The 20422-nt window shown below is 41.1% G+C and overlaps 1 protein-coding gene across 2 annotated transcripts in view; it reads right to left on the minus strand.

Moving 5' to 3' along the window:
- Positions 1-20422, minus strand: part of si:dkey-237i9.1 (SEC14-like protein 1) — a 30453-nt gene that overhangs the window by 3653 nt on the left and 6378 nt on the right. For both annotated transcript variants that reach the window (XM_046402747.1, XM_046402741.1), the window contains exons 3-15: positions 8772-8921; positions 8497-8628; positions 7013-7141; positions 6352-6625; positions 5946-6055; positions 5550-5739; positions 4806-4894; positions 4444-4514; positions 3377-3548; positions 2956-3090; positions 2672-2806; positions 1791-2042; positions 1511-1689 (exon numbers count right to left, since the gene is read on the minus strand). In XM_046402747.1, coding sequence (XP_046258703.1) covers positions 1511-1689; positions 1791-2042; positions 2672-2806; positions 2956-3090; positions 3377-3548; positions 4444-4514; positions 4806-4894; positions 5550-5739; positions 5946-6055; positions 6352-6625; positions 7013-7141; positions 8497-8628; positions 8772-8921 — 2018 coding nt within the window. The remainder of the gene's footprint in view (positions 1-1510; positions 1690-1790; positions 2043-2671; positions 2807-2955; positions 3091-3376; positions 3549-4443; positions 4515-4805; positions 4895-5549; positions 5740-5945; positions 6056-6351; positions 6626-7012; positions 7142-8496; positions 8629-8771; positions 8922-20422) is intronic.

Genomic DNA, 20422 nt, shown 5'->3' on the forward strand with positions numbered 1-20422 from the left:
TCAGGATTTGGAACAATATTTTATGAAACAAGCTGTGCCAAAGTGAGAAGACAACTGTGATTTCAATGTATACTGAGGCATTTAATCAGCATCTGAATAATAATATATAATAATAGATAATAATAATAGAATATATTTATTTTATTTATATTTTTATTTAAGTTTCACCTTTATTAATTTTATTTTATTTACTTAATATTTGAGTAGCCCAGTGTTTCAATTGTCAAGTCAATTTATTTCTTTGTTTATTTAGACTGATTAATTGTTTAGTTTATGAATGTCAGTAAGAGTAAAAATGATATAACCACTGTCCAACTGCAATATGATCTCTTTTGAGATTATAGGACATGGCAAGAGGAATTCCATATACTTAGTTCAGGTTGGTGTTTTCGATATTTAGGAATGTCTCAAACATCTCAAACAGATGTGCAGACCATGAGCAAAACATCCTGTTATATGTTACTGGAATGAGTTAGATGGTGAATTCAAATTTGTTTAAATTAAACAGCAGATGTACTGAAAGCAAAGTGAGAATCAGTATGTTAGGTAGTACAAGTGAATGAGTGACAAAAAACAAGAACAAATACCTGGAAATGTCTCTGTAAGTAGATTAATAAGTGCACAAGCAGGTGTGGTGTGTGCATGTGTGTGTGTGTGTGTGTGTGTGTGTGTGTGTGTGTGTGTGTGTGTGTGTGTGTGTGTGTACCTAGACACTTAGCTATACAATAGCTGAGAGCTGTAACCTTAACTCAGTCTAGGATTCCTCACATTAGTCATGCAAGCAGGGTGACTAAAGCCAGCAAGTGGATAGTTAGGCTGTAGGCTTGTAGTGCAAGGATCCTTTCTTCAGCATGAACAAAGCAACAACATCATGTTAGCCAATGCTAACAAAAGTCATAAGCAAGACCAGATGCAAAACAGGCATCTCTCTCTTTGCTGAATCAGAAGCATTACTGCCATCACAAGGCCATTCAAATTAGCAGCGATGACAATGAGCTAGTGCTAAAGGAAAAAGGGGCAAACACTGAGCCACTTACAAACTCTGCACATCACAGCAAGCCGTTCTTCATAGGAAGAAGACAGAGCAGGAGGAGGAGGACAAGGAGGAGGGGCAGGGTTGTGAGCGATAGAACAGGAAAAAGCTGGATTAAAGGAGTCTCTGAGGGAAGGAAGCACCCTCATTTCAAAACTCTGGGCCTAGAAAACCTTTGCTATTAAGGCTTTCCATAGTGTCATTTAAGCAACATTACAGACTTAATTCATTCAAATATCAAACGTCATACGTGGCAATATGTGGCAGTTGTAGAGGGGAGAAACTGAAAAAGGCAGGAGTGAAAAATGAGCAGTCATACAGGAATAATGTTTGAAATTAAAATTATCACAACATCATGGTAAAACACCTTAAAACAGCAAAAACATGGACACATATAAAAAGTTCACATATATATAGCATGAACTCAAATTTATGTCTCGGCCCTAATATCAAGCGGACACACTCAGAGTCACTAACCTGAAATCCTCAGAGCCCAACACCTCAGTGTAGTACATGACTTTGCACTTGTGCGAGGAGACCTGCAGGGTGGCCAGCACGTCGTCCACTCGGGGAAGGTTAGTGGCCGAGCAGGCTGGCATGTTGTGGAACTTCCACTGGAGGATGTAAAAGCCTGGCCACCGCGTAATGTGCGAGCCCTGAGGACAGATTAACGGCACAAATAACATTTAAAGCTGACAAAACAAAAACAACCCACAAAATGTATTTCAGCAACATTACAGTGGGGCCATAATCTCACCTGCACGCTCTCGCCCTCCTTGCAGGTGAGCGGGGACTCCACCATGCTGTAATCTTGCCCCAGAGTCCAGGTCTTGTCAATTAGCTGAACATTGTTGCCTCCTGGAGATGTGATACCATGGGCTCCCAGGGGATCTTTACGTGGAGGTTGGGGGGCCCGCTTTGAGTGGTAGATGTTGAAAACCACGTCACCTTTGCATATGTCAAAGTCCCAGGTGATGACTGAGGAGGCGTCAATGATCTCGATCACAACCTGATTAAGGAAAACAGGAGGGAGGACAGACAGTGGAATGATGAGATGTTGCAGGAAAGAAACAAGACCTAAATCAAAATAAGGAAAAACATTTTCCATTCTCTCCCTTCTTGATCAAAAGCATAATGAAGGACCACTATGGCTGTGAACCTGACATTCATAACTCTTGTGTATTAGTAACTCATACTACTTATTCATTCTGTGCTGCTCCATATTTAAGCACCAGCAAAACTTGGCAAAATAAAAGACACCATCAGAGACAAAGAGCAGAGAGAAAAAAAGTGAACATATGTTTGTGAGTTTGTTAACATCAAATCAAAACCATTTCCAGAAGGGTGATTATGCATGACAGTGTCTCTCTGCCTTTAGCAGAAATTATAACATGACTAACTGTATGTCACTGTAGACAGACTATGTTTCAAAGCCATATTCCATTTGTTCCACATCTAAATTAAAAAAAAAATAAAGAGGTCATCTACCACATACAGCCACTAGGTGGCACAACTTTCTACAAATTCTTCAGAGACCACAAGCAGCTCTCTGATGTCTTGCCCTACATACTGATATAAAACATCACCACAGGCTTTTCGTATTTTCTTTTCATTTTGGTGCTCTCTGTTCGGCCTCACCTCATGTGGAGCTCCCTTGAAGACGCTGGCGCTTTGGTAGATTGTTTCGGTCCACAAGCGGACATCTTCATTTTCGAGCTCCTCAGCTGTGCGGTACATTGACTTGGGAACCAGTCCGCCTTCTGGTACCTCGCACTGCAATGGAAAAGAGCAGGTGCACAGACAAACACACACATTAAACTGGTTGAGTAAAGGAGAGCTCAATGCGAGTGATGTCCCAGAAAGTTCAGAATTTGCAGAATTGAATCACATTCAGAAAATGACAATCTTCATCACACACTTACCATACACTCTCCTCCCAGGAAGTCCGGGATTATCTCCTTGTCTATGTAGTCCACCAGCCCTCCAGGACCCTGGTAGTCATTGCCTGCATAGATGAGGAACTTCTTGCGGGTGTTCTCATCAATGAATGGACTCACCTAAGGGCACAGGCAGACATAAATATACATTATCACCAAATTAGTTGTATCCTAGTTATGTCATGGCAAAAATTTGCACATTTACAGCAGTAACAAGAGCAGAGAAAGATGTGTGCCTTTGGTGTGGTAAAAGGGACTTTTTCTGTTTTCTGTGATTGGTTTTTATGGTTACATTACATTGGTAATCTCTCGGTGTATAAAGATGAGGGTGGACCATTTACAAGAAACATCTTTTGAAATCTATATAAACTGGTGCTATGAGAAGTGTCCCCCTCCTGGTTCTCACCAGTGTCCAGAGGACAGGGAAAACTCTGGGAGCTCTCAAGATAAGCAGCCGTCCCAGAGTCTCTGGGTAGTTGGCCTCCACGACCTCGATGATCCTCAGTAGCGCTTTGACTCCCGGTCGCCACAGGTGACGCATGTTTAGTCCCTCCAGATCTACCAGACATGTCCAACAGCTACAGGAGAGGAAGAGAGAGGATTAGAGTGTGCATAAATGCCACGCCACAAACACACGCTCACACAACTGGGCTACAGCCTTCTTTTGAACACTTAGCACCTGTCACCCTCAAGTGAAGCTTAAGTGTTGAAGGCAACACTTGCTAATTCTGGCCCCCCTCCCTTCCTCCCTCCACATCCTCCCTTTCGCTTTATCTGTTCTGGCTGAGGGCTGCAGCGTGAGAGCCATTCATAGTTCAGATGCCTTCCTGCGTGGCTCTTATCCCAGCCACCTCCTCCTGCTTGAGAGGGCTGACAGATGACAGATACAATCGCCAGTCACTCCCTCTCACTCTCTCCATCGCTATGTGAATCAGTCCACTCAGGGAAGAGCCATGTGCATTCCTTCCATTAGGGGGGAGATAACTCTCCTCTGGACTCATTCATGCTGTGTGCGTGCGTGTGTGTGTGTGTGTGTGCACCTGTGTCCAGGCTATAACTGCTGAATTTGATCCAGCCAGCCCGCATGTGGCCTCATGGTCAAGTAAAGACACTTGACGCCACGTTTCTATTCATCTGCAACCACATTTAAAGCTTCTAGCGATCTAGGGCTGAACCTCATGATTATTATATCTTGATAAATTGTTGATTAATTGTCACAACATCAAATGATGGTGAACTCAGTCCTCTTGTTTCTGTATATTCTCAGGTCTGTGTAGCATATTGAAGAAAATTTGCTCAGTTACTCTTATTCTAATTATCCTCCCAATTTCACTCTGCATACTGTATGTCCATGAGACAAAAGCCTTTAAACGTTGAAATCTGTGTAACTTATAAAATGTCAGATAATACTTTTTTAACAAAGTACTTAAAGAAAAAAGTGATTCATTTTATTCATTTGTACTGACGGATTACCTGATGGGTCGGCCAAACACCTTGGTGTTCTCCTCACAGCGTCTCAGACCCTCCTCATTAATAGATAGCACCTAAAATGACACACGAACATGAACTCAGTGGTCTACTGCAAACTTACATTTTAAGTATTTAGCTCGCCCAATCGTAGCCAAGCAAATTACACTGAGTGCAACATTATAAACAAGCAGGCTATTTATATATGTACTGCACTGTACACATCCTGGTGTTAATGCACTTGTCAGGACATGCCAGGGTACATCGGTTCCCTAATCTGTAATCAAACCACCAACTGCCTGACCTACAAAGTTATCGATCTACACTGATACACAAGCTGTAAGTGTTTTGCAACTTGAGTTACATACATGTCTGAGCAGAGACTCCTCTCCCAGAGCACGGACCAGTCCTTTGGTGTCCATCTGGCCCAACCTCAGAATGTACAAAGGACGGCCATCTAGAGGAATAGAACAAATATTTACATGATCTATCACACTGTTTACATTCTCTGGGGCTTTATGTTACATACACAGGTTTGCATAGTTTGCTTTTGGGTTCTTCTACTGTGTAAGACCATAAATGACTGTGTAAACTGAGAAATGCTTTCATCTTTTGTCCCTTCTGGTCCCCATCAAATAGAAAAGAGTGAAATAAGAAGATAAATTATTCACTTATGTGGGAACATAAAACTCATTTAAATGTGATTTATACTGTCAACAGTCACCCTTTGGTCTAAACAAGGAATGTACAGCATGCACCAAAGTGAAGAACGTGACTGTGCGTGAGTTTGTGTAAGCTATTTGAGGAACCAAGTTGGCCAACAAATTGGCCTCATGTTTAATTCATATGCATAGCTGAAAGCTGTTGGCTGTTGGTGTAACTTCAGTCTGTAAGAAACTGGAGAACTAAGATGTTCCTCAAGTTACCAGGGTATAGCCAGCTTTGACACAGCCTAGATAAATCATAAGTGTATGGGTTCTTGCATATGCATGCACATGTGAGATTGTACCATGTTTCAATGTTCAACTGTTTTGGAGTATGGCTGCTCATGTGAGCATTTTTTGTTTTCTTCCTGAAACAGAATGCACATACTTCCTTAAATCAGGGTCTACCTCTGTCATGGTGGTGCCATCCCCCAGTGTAATAGTCCTGGAGGACCTGAGGTGAGCTCCAGGTTTCCAGCAGGTAGTCCACCTGATGCTGCTTTCTCCAAGTTAGTGACTGGCAGAGGATCTCCCGCGCCTTGTCCATGTTGAAGTCCCTGGCACGCAAGAAACGCAGTATGTGCTCGTCCTTAGGGATCTGTGTAGCAAGGGAAAAGTGTTCAGCTGCACTGGATTTGTGAACAAAAGACCAAAACCTGTCAATGGGCTAAGCAAAACAGACCATTTGTACTGTAGCAGACGGCACGTCAGTTAGCCAAATTAGCATGAAAAATGTAGCCTGTTAGTCTAAAATATGATTCCATTTTACTCCATTATTACAAAAATGATAAAACAGAACATTACCTTTCCCTTGTGTGTCTCCTGCAGCCATTTGCGAAGTCTGATTAAACAGCTCTCCTGCAGGGGGGTCAGGTCGCCTAGGTAACGTTTGATATAGTCTGCATCCAACTTATCTGCAGCAGAAAAACAAAACTCCCCTAATTAACTTACTTCAGTGGAACACAAGATAAACAAAATAAATAAACATGTTAAGCACCTCCTGTGGAATTATTTTTGCATTTTGCTTCCAAATGTGCCTTCCCTCCATAACTAAACACTGAGGACTTGTTTTAATTGTTATTGCTGAACAACACCTAATTTTTCTTCTCTGTATTCTGCTGTAACTTTAACAGTGCTACTTTAGTGTTAGTACACAGATTTTCACACATGCAAAAAAGAACTGGCTTTATCATCACGCGTAGGAACAGACCTTCAGGTGTACCAGCCAGAATCTCTGTCAGGCTGTCTGTCTGAAGCGCACTGCCGTCCTGCTTGGTGTCCTGAGAGGTGCTGTCCTTGGCGTCAGTGGGCTGCGGAACAGAAGCAGCTGGTGTGATTGCCAGACTGGGGGAGACTGGTGGGCTGGTGGAGAGGCTGGTTGGCCTGGGGAGAGGCACAGGAAGGGAGGAGGGAGTCCAGCGTGGTACATGGGTGATCCCTTCGTCTTCTAGCTCCTTCAGGTAGAACTCTATGATTTCTTTTCCCTGTGAAGAAATGGGACAAAATTATTGTAAAATAGCAGAAGAGGCAGTAAATTGAGAGAAATGAGACTAAAAAGAGTAATTTGGAATCCAGACCAACAATACATAAAATTATATCTTCATACAGTATGTACTTTATTCAAATGAAGGCTAAGGTTCTACATATTCATTTAGTATTTTCAACTTAACAGCCAGGTAATGGGAATAGAGGGAGAGAATGAAGGGAATGCATTCAGCACCGTCCACATCCATCCTAAACGAAGGCAGATGACTCACTGGGCACACAGCAGAAGACCCCTGTCCACTCACAGATTATGCAAGCTTATTTCTGCAATTGCAGTATGAGGTGGACTGACTGACTGACTCATTAGTGACAACACACACACACACCTTTTTGATACTGCTGGCGTACTGCTTCATAGCAATCTTTTCCACAGTGCTCTCAAAGCCAAAGAAGGACTTGATATCCAAGCTGGCGCTCTGCTCAAAACAAGTCCAGTCCTCATTCTCCGGGTGAACCTGTACCAACACAAACAAAAACGCACTGTATATTACACTGTATACACATACAGAAAGAAGATGACGGGGTTACTATGGCAACCACACACCCAGCTTCACCAGAAGATGACGCACACAGAGAGCAATTTTCACACTGTGCACGGTGAGTGGGAGTGTGTGTGTGTGTGTGTGTGTGTGTCAGGCAGTCCACATAAAATTAGCTAGCTCTGAACACACGGACAGTTCAGAGCTAAAAAGCACAGCAAATAAACATACAAGGACACATGTTTCTGGTGTGTGGTGCAAAGGCTGAGTTTAATAAAAAGCGCAATTATTCTACATCTGTCTTTCAACTCATTCTAGTACTGCTAAGCCACCCTACAGGGCTGAAGCTTGGGATGCAAAAAGATAAATCTAAATATGATTTTCATTTTTGCTTAGTCTGTATGTTTTACAGGGATGTCCTGATCCCACACCAAGTAGTGGTATCAGGGCTGATCCAGGCATATTTAAAGCACGAGTATTGTCTAAAACAAAGCTGATCAGAATCCATGTTGTTGCACTGCTCTCTTTAATGATAGCCAAGCCACACATTTCTAGTATTAATATATGTTTTGACAAATTATTTAAATCTATTTGGATTCAGGCTACAACACCATTACATTGAGAAAGAAGCCAATAGTCTAATGCTTTCTGAAGGCACTGTGCTGGTAGCTTCATTACCCTTGGCTACCAAAATATTTCAGCTTTAGCCAGGTCCATTAGCTCTGTTTAACTGAGCTGTCTGTTCTAGTTACTGTTAGCACAGTGAGCTAAAGCACACACCAAGAACTGCTGCGTGGCCTCAGACCTAAAATTAGCACTCTAGATGGTTAGAGGCTAATACGATGTGCTTGACCTCATTAACTCAGCACATCCATTCATGAATACGCAGATCTGAAATCAGACTTAAGCATTCCATGCACAGTAGGACCAGGAGAAAAGGGAAAACATACTGGTTTCAGATCAGTACTTTGGAGCGTTCAGTCAGAATGTGAGAGGAAAGAATAATTCACAAAGAGAGATCGGCCGAGATAACCAGCAACATGTTCAGTGCTGGTCTAAACATAGTGTTCTCTGCAGGGAAGCAGAGAGATTACAGGAGTCACAAATATTAACATCAGCTTGAAGGCAGCAGTTCGCCATTCGGCAGCTGAGCAACGGCTTTGTGTGTGTGCATTTCTGTGAGAATATAGATGTATAGTTCTGAATAACTCTATAGGTTGTGTATGTCATTAAAGCGGTCAGGGTTTGATTTCACCTCTGGGGTCTTCTGTACTCCAAATACACACACTTGTATGTTGTTTAAATAGCAAAGGGGTGTGTATGCAACTAACCGAATAGCAGCAGGTCTCATGGATGATGACCCTGTTGGAGAAGGTCTCATTATGGGACTCAATGTGAAGTGTTCTCTCCTTCCGGTTCAGAGTGTTTTTCTGGATGAAGTAGACATAGTCCACGCCAGCAATCTGCAAACCACACACACAAACACACACACACACACACCAGTTCAAATATATACTGACATGAGACACCAAAAATGAAACCCAAAGTTGCAGCTTAATAAACTATGACACATAGCACTAAAAATGAACACTTAAATGCTACATACCCTTTTGAGCAGTCGTGGGGCATCAACATCCAGGGCACAACGGCGCTCAATCCTGTGAGCGGAACCGTCTTCGCTGGTCTCCTCATCCATCACATCACTCGCCACAAACATGGGGATAAGGTGACAAGTGGGGAACCGGCGCTCATAGGCCTAAAAGGGGAAACGGGACCAAAAACGTCAGCTAACTAACACAGTGGCTTTCAATCTGGGAAAATGTCTTATGGTTGAGTTTCAATTCTAGCGAATGTGGTAGGAGGAAAAGAACTTTCAAGAGTCATCACTCCATGCTGTGCAGAGGGTGGACGATAAAAATCTGACAGCACCTTTATTAGAAAGGGGGTTAATGTATATGATCTCGAGTGTATTACTGAAGCTAGTTTAATGGGTTTTAGATGAATCATTAGATACAATCATTTACTGCCTCTTTTCTGCTGAGTGCCTCCCTGCAAATTCATTGTTATAGGCAGTTAAGTTTTTGTTGAAATTGCTTGTTTCCACATGCTATCCATATGTTAGGGCTGCAGTTTCAGCATATGGAAAAAAAATATTGAGAAGGTCTATACTGATCTTTTTTTCAATAATTACAACTGAAAGACTCATCCTAAATCTAGCTTAGAAAATGCCACACAGCAACAAAGGACTTTTAGTGTCAGCTTATATAAAATTCATTCACATTCAGTACACATATCCTTTAGGAATGCAAGTAGTTAAAATCTGAAAAGGAGGGCAAAGAATAGCTTTACACAGAGAACAAGTAAGAGGCCAAACAAAAGCTCCTTCAACTTTGCACTGTTCTTACTCTTTGCAGCTTCAGCTAACTCCAGCTAAGCCACAATGAAAACAGGCCAGTCTCAACTAAAGTACTTTTTAATTCCTTTACAAAAAAGGGCTTGATGCACAATAAAAGCTGCTGTGCCCAGGAGCAACACTGTGTCTCCACATGATGTGTTCTCATGAATGCAAAACACTGGCAAACTCAGCTCTTGTATAGAGGCCAACCAGCTGTTATGCAACTAGACCTTGGCTGGCACAATGTCAGCAGCAGCACCCGTTCCTTTACTTTATCACCACCATTCTGCAATCGTAGATCTCACTGGCATGATTGCAAAACTGGTTAAGTACAAAACATCAGACTAGGCTGTCAACAGAAAACTGGGAGATTGTCATAATAACGTGTGCTCGAGACAGCCAAAGTTGGTTGTAACACTGAGACTCTTATGCCATGTATCCTTCCATAAAGCAATGTGGCAACTGGCAGTGTGATCCTATAAGCTGCAAATCTACCAGTTTATCAACAGGGACACAGACTGGAAACATACAGTAACCCTGAAAATAACAATGCCTGAAAGGCGAGGGCAGAGACAGACTGCGATCTTTCAAATGAAAGAGCGAGCTCTGCTCACAAGACTTTTCCGGTCGACTGAGTTAATGTCAGCTTAGTCTAGCTGATAAAAGAGCTGTGTTCTATGAAGCACAGGACATCCCATGTGTCTTTAAGCTGCTGGGAAAACTATGACCACAGAAATCACTGTGACATTAAGATTTGATCTTTGTTGAAGTTTAAGCTTCATCTTTTAGTTGAATTGGAACCATGTGTAGCAACCACTGGTCTCTTTGCATATAGCTGTCAACGTCCATTGTTCAACTTTACTCGTAGAAACAAAAGGTTTAGACTGTTTAGTATGTTGATCATCATCAGCAGCAGCAGCAGCAGCAGCTGTTGTTTGTCTCTGAGTAGGCAGTCAGAGTCAGTAGCGTTCAGCAGCTCCTGGCATACCACTGCCAGGGCTACTGAGCCAATCAGCTGCCCACTGTCCACTGACTGAGTGAATGCTGAGCCCTGTTTTTCTGCCCTGATGCTCTGGAACACTGGGCACAGGCTTTGTACCATCGTCAGCACAACAGTACTGATTGTAAACATCAGTTTCAAGCATTAAAAACAACCATACGTCGACAACAAACTCAACCACAAATGCCATGTGTCATGAAAAACACCGCCACTTTTCACTCCAACAATGGGCTTACATACTGTACAAAAACATAGGGCTGACTTTACGCGAGACAGTAAACCACTAACAGGAACCAAAAGCCTCCGTCAGAGCTTTGTTCTGCTTCATGAAAAAACAAAAATGAAATTAACAGCACAACTTTTAGCTGCCCCTTGAGCACTGAAAATAGCTCCCACTGTTCAAGTGTTAAAAACAGGAAACAGAGAGGTCATGATACGTTGCTCCCAACAAGGGACTGTAAGGCTATGCTGCGGGGCTACACTGTTGGTTTTTCAAAATACACAGAGACCCAGTGAGGTCACATCTGATCATATTTTAGGGTATATGCAATACTGCTAATGACAATGAACTGCCTTTGTCACACTAATCCCTCAATCAAGCCAACACTGTGCTTATGGTTAGTGTCTCAAAGTCACTTCTTGGCTCTCAACTCTCGACTAGGAAAATACAAACTTTTGAAAGCATGTGCTGCATAGTCTTCACATGAACTTGATAAACAAACCTCAATGCTATGGTCCATCCAGGACATGTCAGCTCACCTTCAACAGGTTCTATTCATCATGATGCTCTAAACAAAAAATAAAAAAATAGAGCTCTTCACTCACATGTCAGGTTATGTTTCCGCAGACATGACACAGACAATATTCAGGCCCTCTCATATCTCCAGACACATACTTAAGGCAATACTGACCTGCAATTTAAAGTCGCAAACAGCACGTGAGTGTGCAATAGTATTCTATTCAGGCCCCTTTTTATTACTTTCCTCTATTCTCCACTATCACACAGAGAAATGTTGATAATGACTTTGGGGAGGGCATACAGCCATAAAACCTGCTGATGAATCTATTGAATTCAACAATAGTGGTTGGATTCAATATTACATAACACTGCCAGATGTGTGCTGAACAAAAAAACAAAATTAAGCTGTATACCTCACACTTCCAATGCTCTGCCTCCTTCATTTAACATCCAAACAAGATGGCCACGTAACTTCTGAGTAAGCAGCCAAAGCTGCAGTTTAATGACAAACATTCACCTGCCCTGTGGTTAGTCTTTGTAATGAGGAGAAGGCATTGATGACACATCAACTGAAAACAGACACGGTAACCGGAGAAAACATTCATTTGTCCTTTACCTTAAATCTTTCCTGGAATGCTTTAGCACACTGAAAAAAAAAACAAACATACATAAAACCCATCCAAGTTTCCAGGCTTTCTGGGAAAAAAAAAAAAACTGTGCATGTGGCAAAAACACTGCAAGAACATTGTCCTCCTGTCTCCATGGTGACATGTACAGACACACCTCCAATGGCCAAGACATAAATAATGGATGCTGGAATTTGGATGGAGATTTTATGTTCTTTCCATGATAGACATGAGAGAAATTTCCCCAAAAAAATGTGGTTACTTAATCCCTTCCTGCATACACAGATAACAGGCATTGTGGATAAGGGCACAGGTACAGAAAACAAGACCCGTTTTGCTCAGGAAGCGAGACTCAGGAAATCCAGGAGTTCCAAGGGGAATTCAAAGTACATTTCAAGATCACAAAAGTGCACGGTGCATGTGTAGTACGCACTACTGGGCAAGAAAACAAGAGTCCTGGCAGGCAGCCCAAGCATTATCTGGTCCAAACTTGTGGTGTAAAAACAAAGTCAAATCAAACTTAAATATAGCTGCAAGAACACTCCAAACAAACACAGGAAGAAGCCCTTTCTAGGACATACCGTTTTTTAACTTTGGGCGTAATATCTCGCAACGTAACCTTCAGCTAATTAATTATCAGACAATTCACGCAGAGACATTTTCCTAAAAGAAATTCTTCATTCTCTAACTCCAGCTTCTCAAAAGTGTTGATGTGTTGCTTTTCAATGTTATATCACGTTAAAGAGGATATGTTTGGACGCCTTGGTCTGTGGGCAACTGCAGTGGGCATTTTTCACAGTTTTTTTTTTTTGTTTTTTTGCCATTTAATAATAGAACAGTCAATTCAATCAACAAAATGTGAAAATAATAATTACAAAAAACAGTCTGGCTTCTTGTTTTGCAACAAGATAACCACTGTGATCCTGCACACCCACAGATATTAAATGGAAAGGTACCATTGGATAAATGGTAAACAGTATCTCACATCAGAAGCTGACCTGATTTTTGTTTTTGAAGAGCCAAAATGGTTGCGAACATCTAGTGTCAAGTAGCAGTTTATTCGCCATCTATGGTAAATATGTAGTAATACCTAATAACAGTCATACTGACAACACAACACAGTGATGATGGATGGATGTGGAAAACATCCTCAACAAAGGACAGACCTGTTGTAACATAACAACAGCTCTCATGCAATATTTCAGTCATATAACGGCTGTTCACATGAACTGGATGGAGCCCCACATTGCAGAAGACACGAACTGACTTGATGGTAAAAGTTCTGGTATAACAAGTTTTATACAGCCAACCAAAACAAAATCCTACAAAACACCCAAGGCTACTCAGATTTTGAAACAAAACTATTCTGATGCTGCAAGACTTCAGGGGGTTTGAAAAAAATATCTCCACTTCTTAGTTGTGTTTTATCATAGATACTGTCATTTGGTTACCTAGTAAAGGATGAATGTGAGATGAGGGTCAATCTGCTAAAGTTAAGATGAAAATCCTTGCCCTGTAGTTCACGTACGACTAACACCCTGACTAGAACACTTCCAACTTCCGCAGCAGCAGTGTCACATCTCCGGAGATTATGAAAATGGTTGTGTAATAGAGACAGCAGTCGCCCAGAGGTCAGCCTCTGCTATTTTTAATCAGCTGGCTTTTCTGATGGCTGGGAAAATGGCAACATTTGAACAGGGGTACTTGTAAGATTAAAATTCTCGATGAGGACCGCTTAGAGACAAAGTCAATTCATACCAGCAAACAAAGCAAAGGAAAGTTCAGACGCAGCAGTACACTGGGCTGCATTTCCTAACTCAGAGGAAACTCCAAAGAAGAGCGGTGACTAAGTTTATGAGAAATGCTTGGCATGTTCTATTCACAGGTTCAATCATTCTAATGTCTGAATACAGAACAGACTAGGGTTGGGTTGGTGTCAAAATTTTCATCAACAGTAGTGTAGCAGCATCATAATCCATCCAAGACAACTCAGCCACATTGTGTTTATTTCTCACAACAACCATTAAGCTTTTTTTTTTCTTCTAATTATGGACAAAAACACTAAATAAAGTAAGGCTGATGCAGAAAAGATGGCAGAAGCTACATGTAAAGTTTTTGGACAATACCTTCTTCTTCTCTCTTCTTACAAATGTTTCACAATAACAGTCTTGTTAATAAAGTAATGTTTCTGTCCACTGAAATGCACAAGGAAACAGATACAGGTGGTACTGATTTGAGTTGTTTTAACAATGCAAAAGGGAGTGGATCAAAACGAGCTTTTGTAGTAGCACATAAAATTAGACAGCATAACCTGCTACGAGTTAACCAGACAGTTATCCTGGTGCTCCTGCTAACGAACTGTTAGTATTCTGCTAGTTCTGGCCGCTACACAATGAGAGAGAACTGTTCCATCAGGCTTGTACACAAAACTGGACTTGCAAAACTGGAAACCTACGCAGCCCAAAAACAAACAATGCCTTTTGTTGGTGTTCTGACAAAGGAATGACTCAGCATAACTTACACATTTGGTCTCAGTTATAAACCACTAATGTACACACATAGCACAAACAAGGGATTCCTGCATTCGTCAGTAAGTGCTTCTCATATTTCCCTCCTTACATTTCAGCATCTTTCAGTATCTCACACAAGCAGTCTGATGATAAATGAGGGTCACTGTCAGACAACATTCATTTCATTCATTCATTCAATCATTCTTTCATTCAGCTGATGCATTTATCCGGAAAAGATACAGGAAAAAAAACTTACGGTAAGCGCATTTAACCGTTTGGATACAACTCAACAATTGCAAGAATCACACAACAAACTTGATCAAATATGCTGAACTGCTTCCAGTCCATTCTTTCATAACAATATGAAAATAAGTGACAGAGTAAGAGACAGAGAGAGAAATGTGGGTTTCTCTCTCTTTTTTATCTGTATTTATTTACAGATTCAAGGTGTACTCTGGGCAGGTGAGCTTTTAATCTGTGATGGAAGACACACTGGGTTTCTGGGAGTACCAATTGGACAGACTGGAGTGTATGGTTTGACCATGTCCTCGATGTAGGATGGACCTGAACCAACAGGCAACCAACAACGTGCTTCATTACTTGGACTTCTGCCACACTTTTGCTTTCTGACATCACACTCTGACTGCTTCCTCGAAAAACACCAAATGCATATTGCATGACAAATACACAGCACCCTTGATGTCAGATACAAAGACAGCAGGCATTGAGTGAGTGCTGCTGCCAGGGGTGTGACGTTATTTATTCTACGTCATTTCATCATGTTTGGTGGCAAAAATCATTACAAGCTCCCACCCCTCACCTCAGGCAATCTGGAGGACTGACCTACTGGAAACACTATTCCAAGTGTTGAGATCAGACACCAGCCCTGTCACATGTTTATATTTTTGTTTAGCATTGTTCACAAAGTGCGTGCCAATGTTTAATTCCACTTACTGGGTCGTGTTTGATGTTGCTTGCAAATAGGACATTTGGATGCGGTCTGCTGGACTACCAGGATCACAAGGACATTTGAGAGAGCATTAGGACAAGACACAAGGGGAACACTCATGGCTATCACTGGGCACAAGCAGGAATCCAGTGCTGTCACCTGATTTATCAATGAGGTTGTCTCAGATGCACCACCCACATCCGACACAAAAGACCTAATTTGAGGTGAATAGGTTATAGACAACAAGGTACAGAGAATGGCATATGGAGAGGAAAATTTCTCCTGGTTTTCATTTCACAGAGGAAAGCTATAAAATCCAAACTAGGTCAGCAGAAATGGGGGGGGTGTTGCTGAGCAGGCAGCATGAAAACTCTGGGGTTCTTCTGACTCACATGCACAACGAAGTGTGAAGAAAAAAAAAAAAAACACCAGTGTGTGTTATAACTGATAATTAGCTTAATTAATTTAAACAGGTTATACTGGTTTATCAGGGTACTAGTGACGATCAGGAATAAAGAAAAGGTCTCTCCCTTGCAACAGTTTAGCCAAGAGCAGAAATCTTTCTCTTTCTGAGCTGACAGCTCATTTATCTGATTGCTACAGTTTTTCCAGAATTGTCTTGGTAATCCAAACCTGAACCAAAACACTGCAGTTAATGTAATTCGGTGTTTTTTAATTGGGCTTTTAAGTTCAGAGACACATAAAACCAACATTATAGATTTGGGAACCGATATACATTTCCAATATAAAATGAAAACTTTAGTGTAGAAATTTTGAATAAACAGTGATGAAAGCAATTTACTCAAGTACTATATTTAAGTACAATACTGAGGTAAATTACTTGAGTATTTCCATTTTGAGCATCGGAGCAGACACAATAATTAGCCAGACCAATAATCGGTCTATCCCCGTTTTAGATTTTTTTTCTTTAACATCAGAGCTCCGAATAACAGTCTGTGCCTTCAAGAGTCCTTTTTACCCATCAGCATATACTGATGGATGGGATGGAGGTTTTAAAGCTTTTAAATCTTTAATACTAAAATTATCAATGGCAATTTCAGTACATTAAAGAATGTTTTCAATATAAAAAATTCTGCTCTCGCCCCACCTCTCATTATTATTCAACAAATGAAATTCATATATAGAATAAAACAGAATTTTGTGGAATTTACAAGCTTTACAAGACTGGTTCCACTATGACTCATATCACTTTTGAATCAGTGTGTACATATGAAACATTTAAATAGGCAGCAACTCATGTGAGCTTAAATTGGTGAAACCAGTATCAGGAAAAGATCCTGTATTGTATAAAGAGCCCACATGTCCCAGCTGTCCAGACCAACCAGTTAAACACCCTGCACTGCAACACAACAGGGATGCTGTGGAACCAGCCTCTAATGTTGATATAGTACTAATACTAATCTGTTTGTAGAGTGTTTAATATAGTATTTACTATACCTAAACAGCCTCAAGTGTTTTGAACTTCCAGCATATCTTTTGACAGGGAAGTACAAACTTACATAGGTGTGATATGAAAGGTCTCTCAAGGTAAGTCAAGGGTAATCCCAGCACCACCTAAAGACATAAAAGATGAAAAGTTTCTCCACCCATCAGGTCTGACAAATTTAAGTGTAGGTACACACTGAATGTGGGGTAGGAGAGAACAAGCTCGTAATTGAACAGAAGCAACAATAGAGCCTTTGGTCCCTGAATGCCACACCACCCACTTCTCTCCTTCCAGTGATCTCACTGCTACACTGTGCTTTGTAATGGCAAAACTGCCTGGAACTGCCAACTTGGAGAAATGAGGGGGACAATCTGCTAAGTACATAGACCTTATATAAATGCAACGTCCTAAATATGTGGTGGGCCGTGCAATATGCTAAATTGCAGTGCTAGGTTCTACATGCATGACTGGATATATGTGCACACCAGGGAACAGAAAGCAGCAGAATGGCCATCTGTCGGCTATCAACAAGTCATCACAGTACAAAACCTCTTCCAGTCCCTTATGAAATCCATTTTGGTTTCACTTCAAACAGTTTTCGCTAAAACGGTGCTTATTACTCTCTTGCTAAATTCTAGGAAAATAAGAACAAGAATAAGAAAAAAAACAGAATCTAAACTACGGTATGGATATGAAATATGCCACCACCCTGGCGGTCTCCCATAACTTTGATTCCACCTATTTTAAGCGAACCTTTGCAAGTATCAATTACATCTTTTTGATGGTGCTCACATATTATGCTTATATCAAATCCAACTCCTCCTTTCATGTATAAAGTCTTCCATAGTCACACAAATATTTATTGTGGACAGAGAAAAAGTGAAAAAACAAAGTGTTACATAGAACACATTATTTCTTTAAACTTTCACCATGATCAACCTCTCTATTCTCGACACAGGAATAAAACACTGTCAGTGTATGAAAATTCTGAGTAAGCAACGACTTACAGGAAACTGCAGCACTATTGACATCTTCAGTAAGGGAAAGAGAGGTGCCAGCAAAGCAATTTACTGTTGTTCTGTCACCACTATTACAAAATTCAATTATATTATTAACTGCGATGAATCTCTTATTGCATGGTTTCAGGAAATGCTGCTGATGAATCGTGAGCATCTTAATCTCACCCTTCTGTCTCCATTTGTGAGAGAACACTCTTTTTGGATAAAAAAATTTTAATCAGAAGGTGCAAGAAATAAAATAAAATAATTAAAAAAAAACCTACACATCATCAGTAAAATGTGTCAGCTATCAGACTATCACAGTATCCTGTAGACATTTTATTAGTGCAAGAGAGCTGCTACATAGATCTGAGTCACCATCCACTGCCGAGCCGTAGCATGATTGCAGTGTAAAATGCGCAAAAGGGACACTGTGTAAGAGCGTGCGCACACACACACTGATCTGTGTCTAGTAGAACGAAGCAGGGTGGGGGAGGGGAGCTGTCGTGGCAGCATCTCGACCTTGCAGCAGGAAACAGGGTGAATGAGTGTCCTAGTGATCAGTGAATGAAATCAGCTAGAGAATTTTCTCATAGGCTCCCAGAGTCATGTGGTGGGGGTGGTACAGTCCTTTATCAATGGTGTTTGAAGCAGTACGCTGGACGATAAGCTCCCCTCCCCAAGGCAGGCCATAACTCACTTCACTGTTTTTGGCACACAGCATCTAACCGAGTAAGTGAATTACACACTGCAGGCAAAGGTCTGACATATTCATTCAGCAGAGTGGATGGAAATTTTGTGAATTAGAACAGACAGGTGCAATGCTCACAAAATCTACTGAGAAAAAAGTGTAAACAACCAAATAAGCAGACATTTCACTAGAAGCGGGATACTAAATTTCCTTCTTGATACTAAATCCCCCTTGAGGTGCTTTGTGTAATCAGACTTCATTCTGTTTGTCTAGGCTCTCTTTTTCAGTGGGTCACGTTGTCATGTCAAAAAAAAAGAACTGTGTGATTTAATAAAATGACATTTCTCTGTTAAGGTAAGGCTTACATGCTTGCTCGTATGAGTACATGCCTCTAGATGGAAGATAAAAAGAATATGAGCAACAGACAAGCAAGTCGTTCACAGTCAGATTTAAACAATATAATATCCCCTGAGATGTTTCTGCTTTAGAGAATTGGGCTGTGAAAGCCTTAACCAGACCTGACTATAAGTGGGTCAGGACATGGTGGGACAGGATGTCACCCTGGCAAGGCTGCTCTGCGCTTAGCCAGGCTAGACAGGGAGAAGGGGGACAGCATGATGAGCCAAGTTTAGAAACACTGGCTTGGCAGTTGACAAGCCCAAAACAATATGTTGGTGATCCGACACTTGTAAAATCATGCTCGGGGTGACCCATATATAGACCGCTATAGAAGGCACAAACAGCTAAAACTAGTTCATGGTGCACTGCAAAACAAGACAAAATTAGCAGACAGTAGCCCCCAAATATATCAGAATAAAAAAAATGTATGTATTTGCTGGCAGACATCCAATGACTAAACTCCTTCACCCGGGCTAAAAAATATAGCGTTAGTCAAAATGACCAAGACCTTATCATATTTAATTTTACTCATTTTATTTACCTATTTTTGGTAGCAGGGACAAAGAGAATTTCACTGCACATTGTACTGTGTATGATTGTGTGTGTGACAAAATCTTATCTTGAAAAGTGACAGTAACAGGACATGAAACATAAAATAGTTGTGTGGAAATGTTTTAATCCCTGGCTATACAGCTTACAGCTGCTGCTTATGGAAAACTCTGAGCTATTTGGCTAGTCCTGTTTCTGTCACCCATACAATAACTCTACCCTGACACAGAGTAGTTAATGCAACCCTGGACTGAAACTACTGTTTTCAGGAGTATCCTGAGGGTCTCATTATTGGGCCTTTGGTAACAACTTGCTACAGAGCCAACAACAGGTTCCATTCTGTCCAACGACGAGGTGTGTGCAGTGCACTCTCTCACCTATTGCTTTCACCTGAGTGAAACGGGTCCCACAAAAAGGGAAACGGTGAAATTCAGACACTTTGAAGTAACACGGTTTTTGCTCAGAGGCTATTGTGTCGACAGGTAGAGTTTAGCCTAATAAGTGGCAACACAGGCTAGGTCACTCTGTCTCTCCCTTTCGCTCTCTTCCCTTTGGTTTCTCTTCTTGTGGCATTTCTGCTTAGCTCAGTAAGTTATGCTTATTCCCGTTCTTTTAGGCAATTCCTTTAATACTGTGATCATTATATTTTGAGTCACCTATTTAATGTATAACATAATATGCATATGGTTTCACTCATTGGTATTTTTTGTTTTACAAATTTCTGATTGCTAGTTCAAGACAAATAAGCCTATTTTTTAAACTGACAATCTGTTGCCATTACAACATTTATCTAAATTCTATCTATTTGTTAATGTTGTCTGTGATAAAAAGGATTTAGTCACTTAGAATGAAAGATCCCCTGTTGCTGACGGTGCCAACAAGTGCAGCAGGCATTACACTAACATGGCACATCCTGTTCCTTCCTTGGGAGAAACTCTACTGGGACAGGAGCAG

Source organism: Scatophagus argus, chromosome 2 (assembly GCF_020382885.2).
Source record: "Scatophagus argus isolate fScaArg1 chromosome 2, fScaArg1.pri, whole genome shotgun sequence".
In the NCBI taxonomy this organism is placed as follows: Eukaryota; Metazoa; Chordata; class Actinopteri; family Scatophagidae; genus Scatophagus; species Scatophagus argus.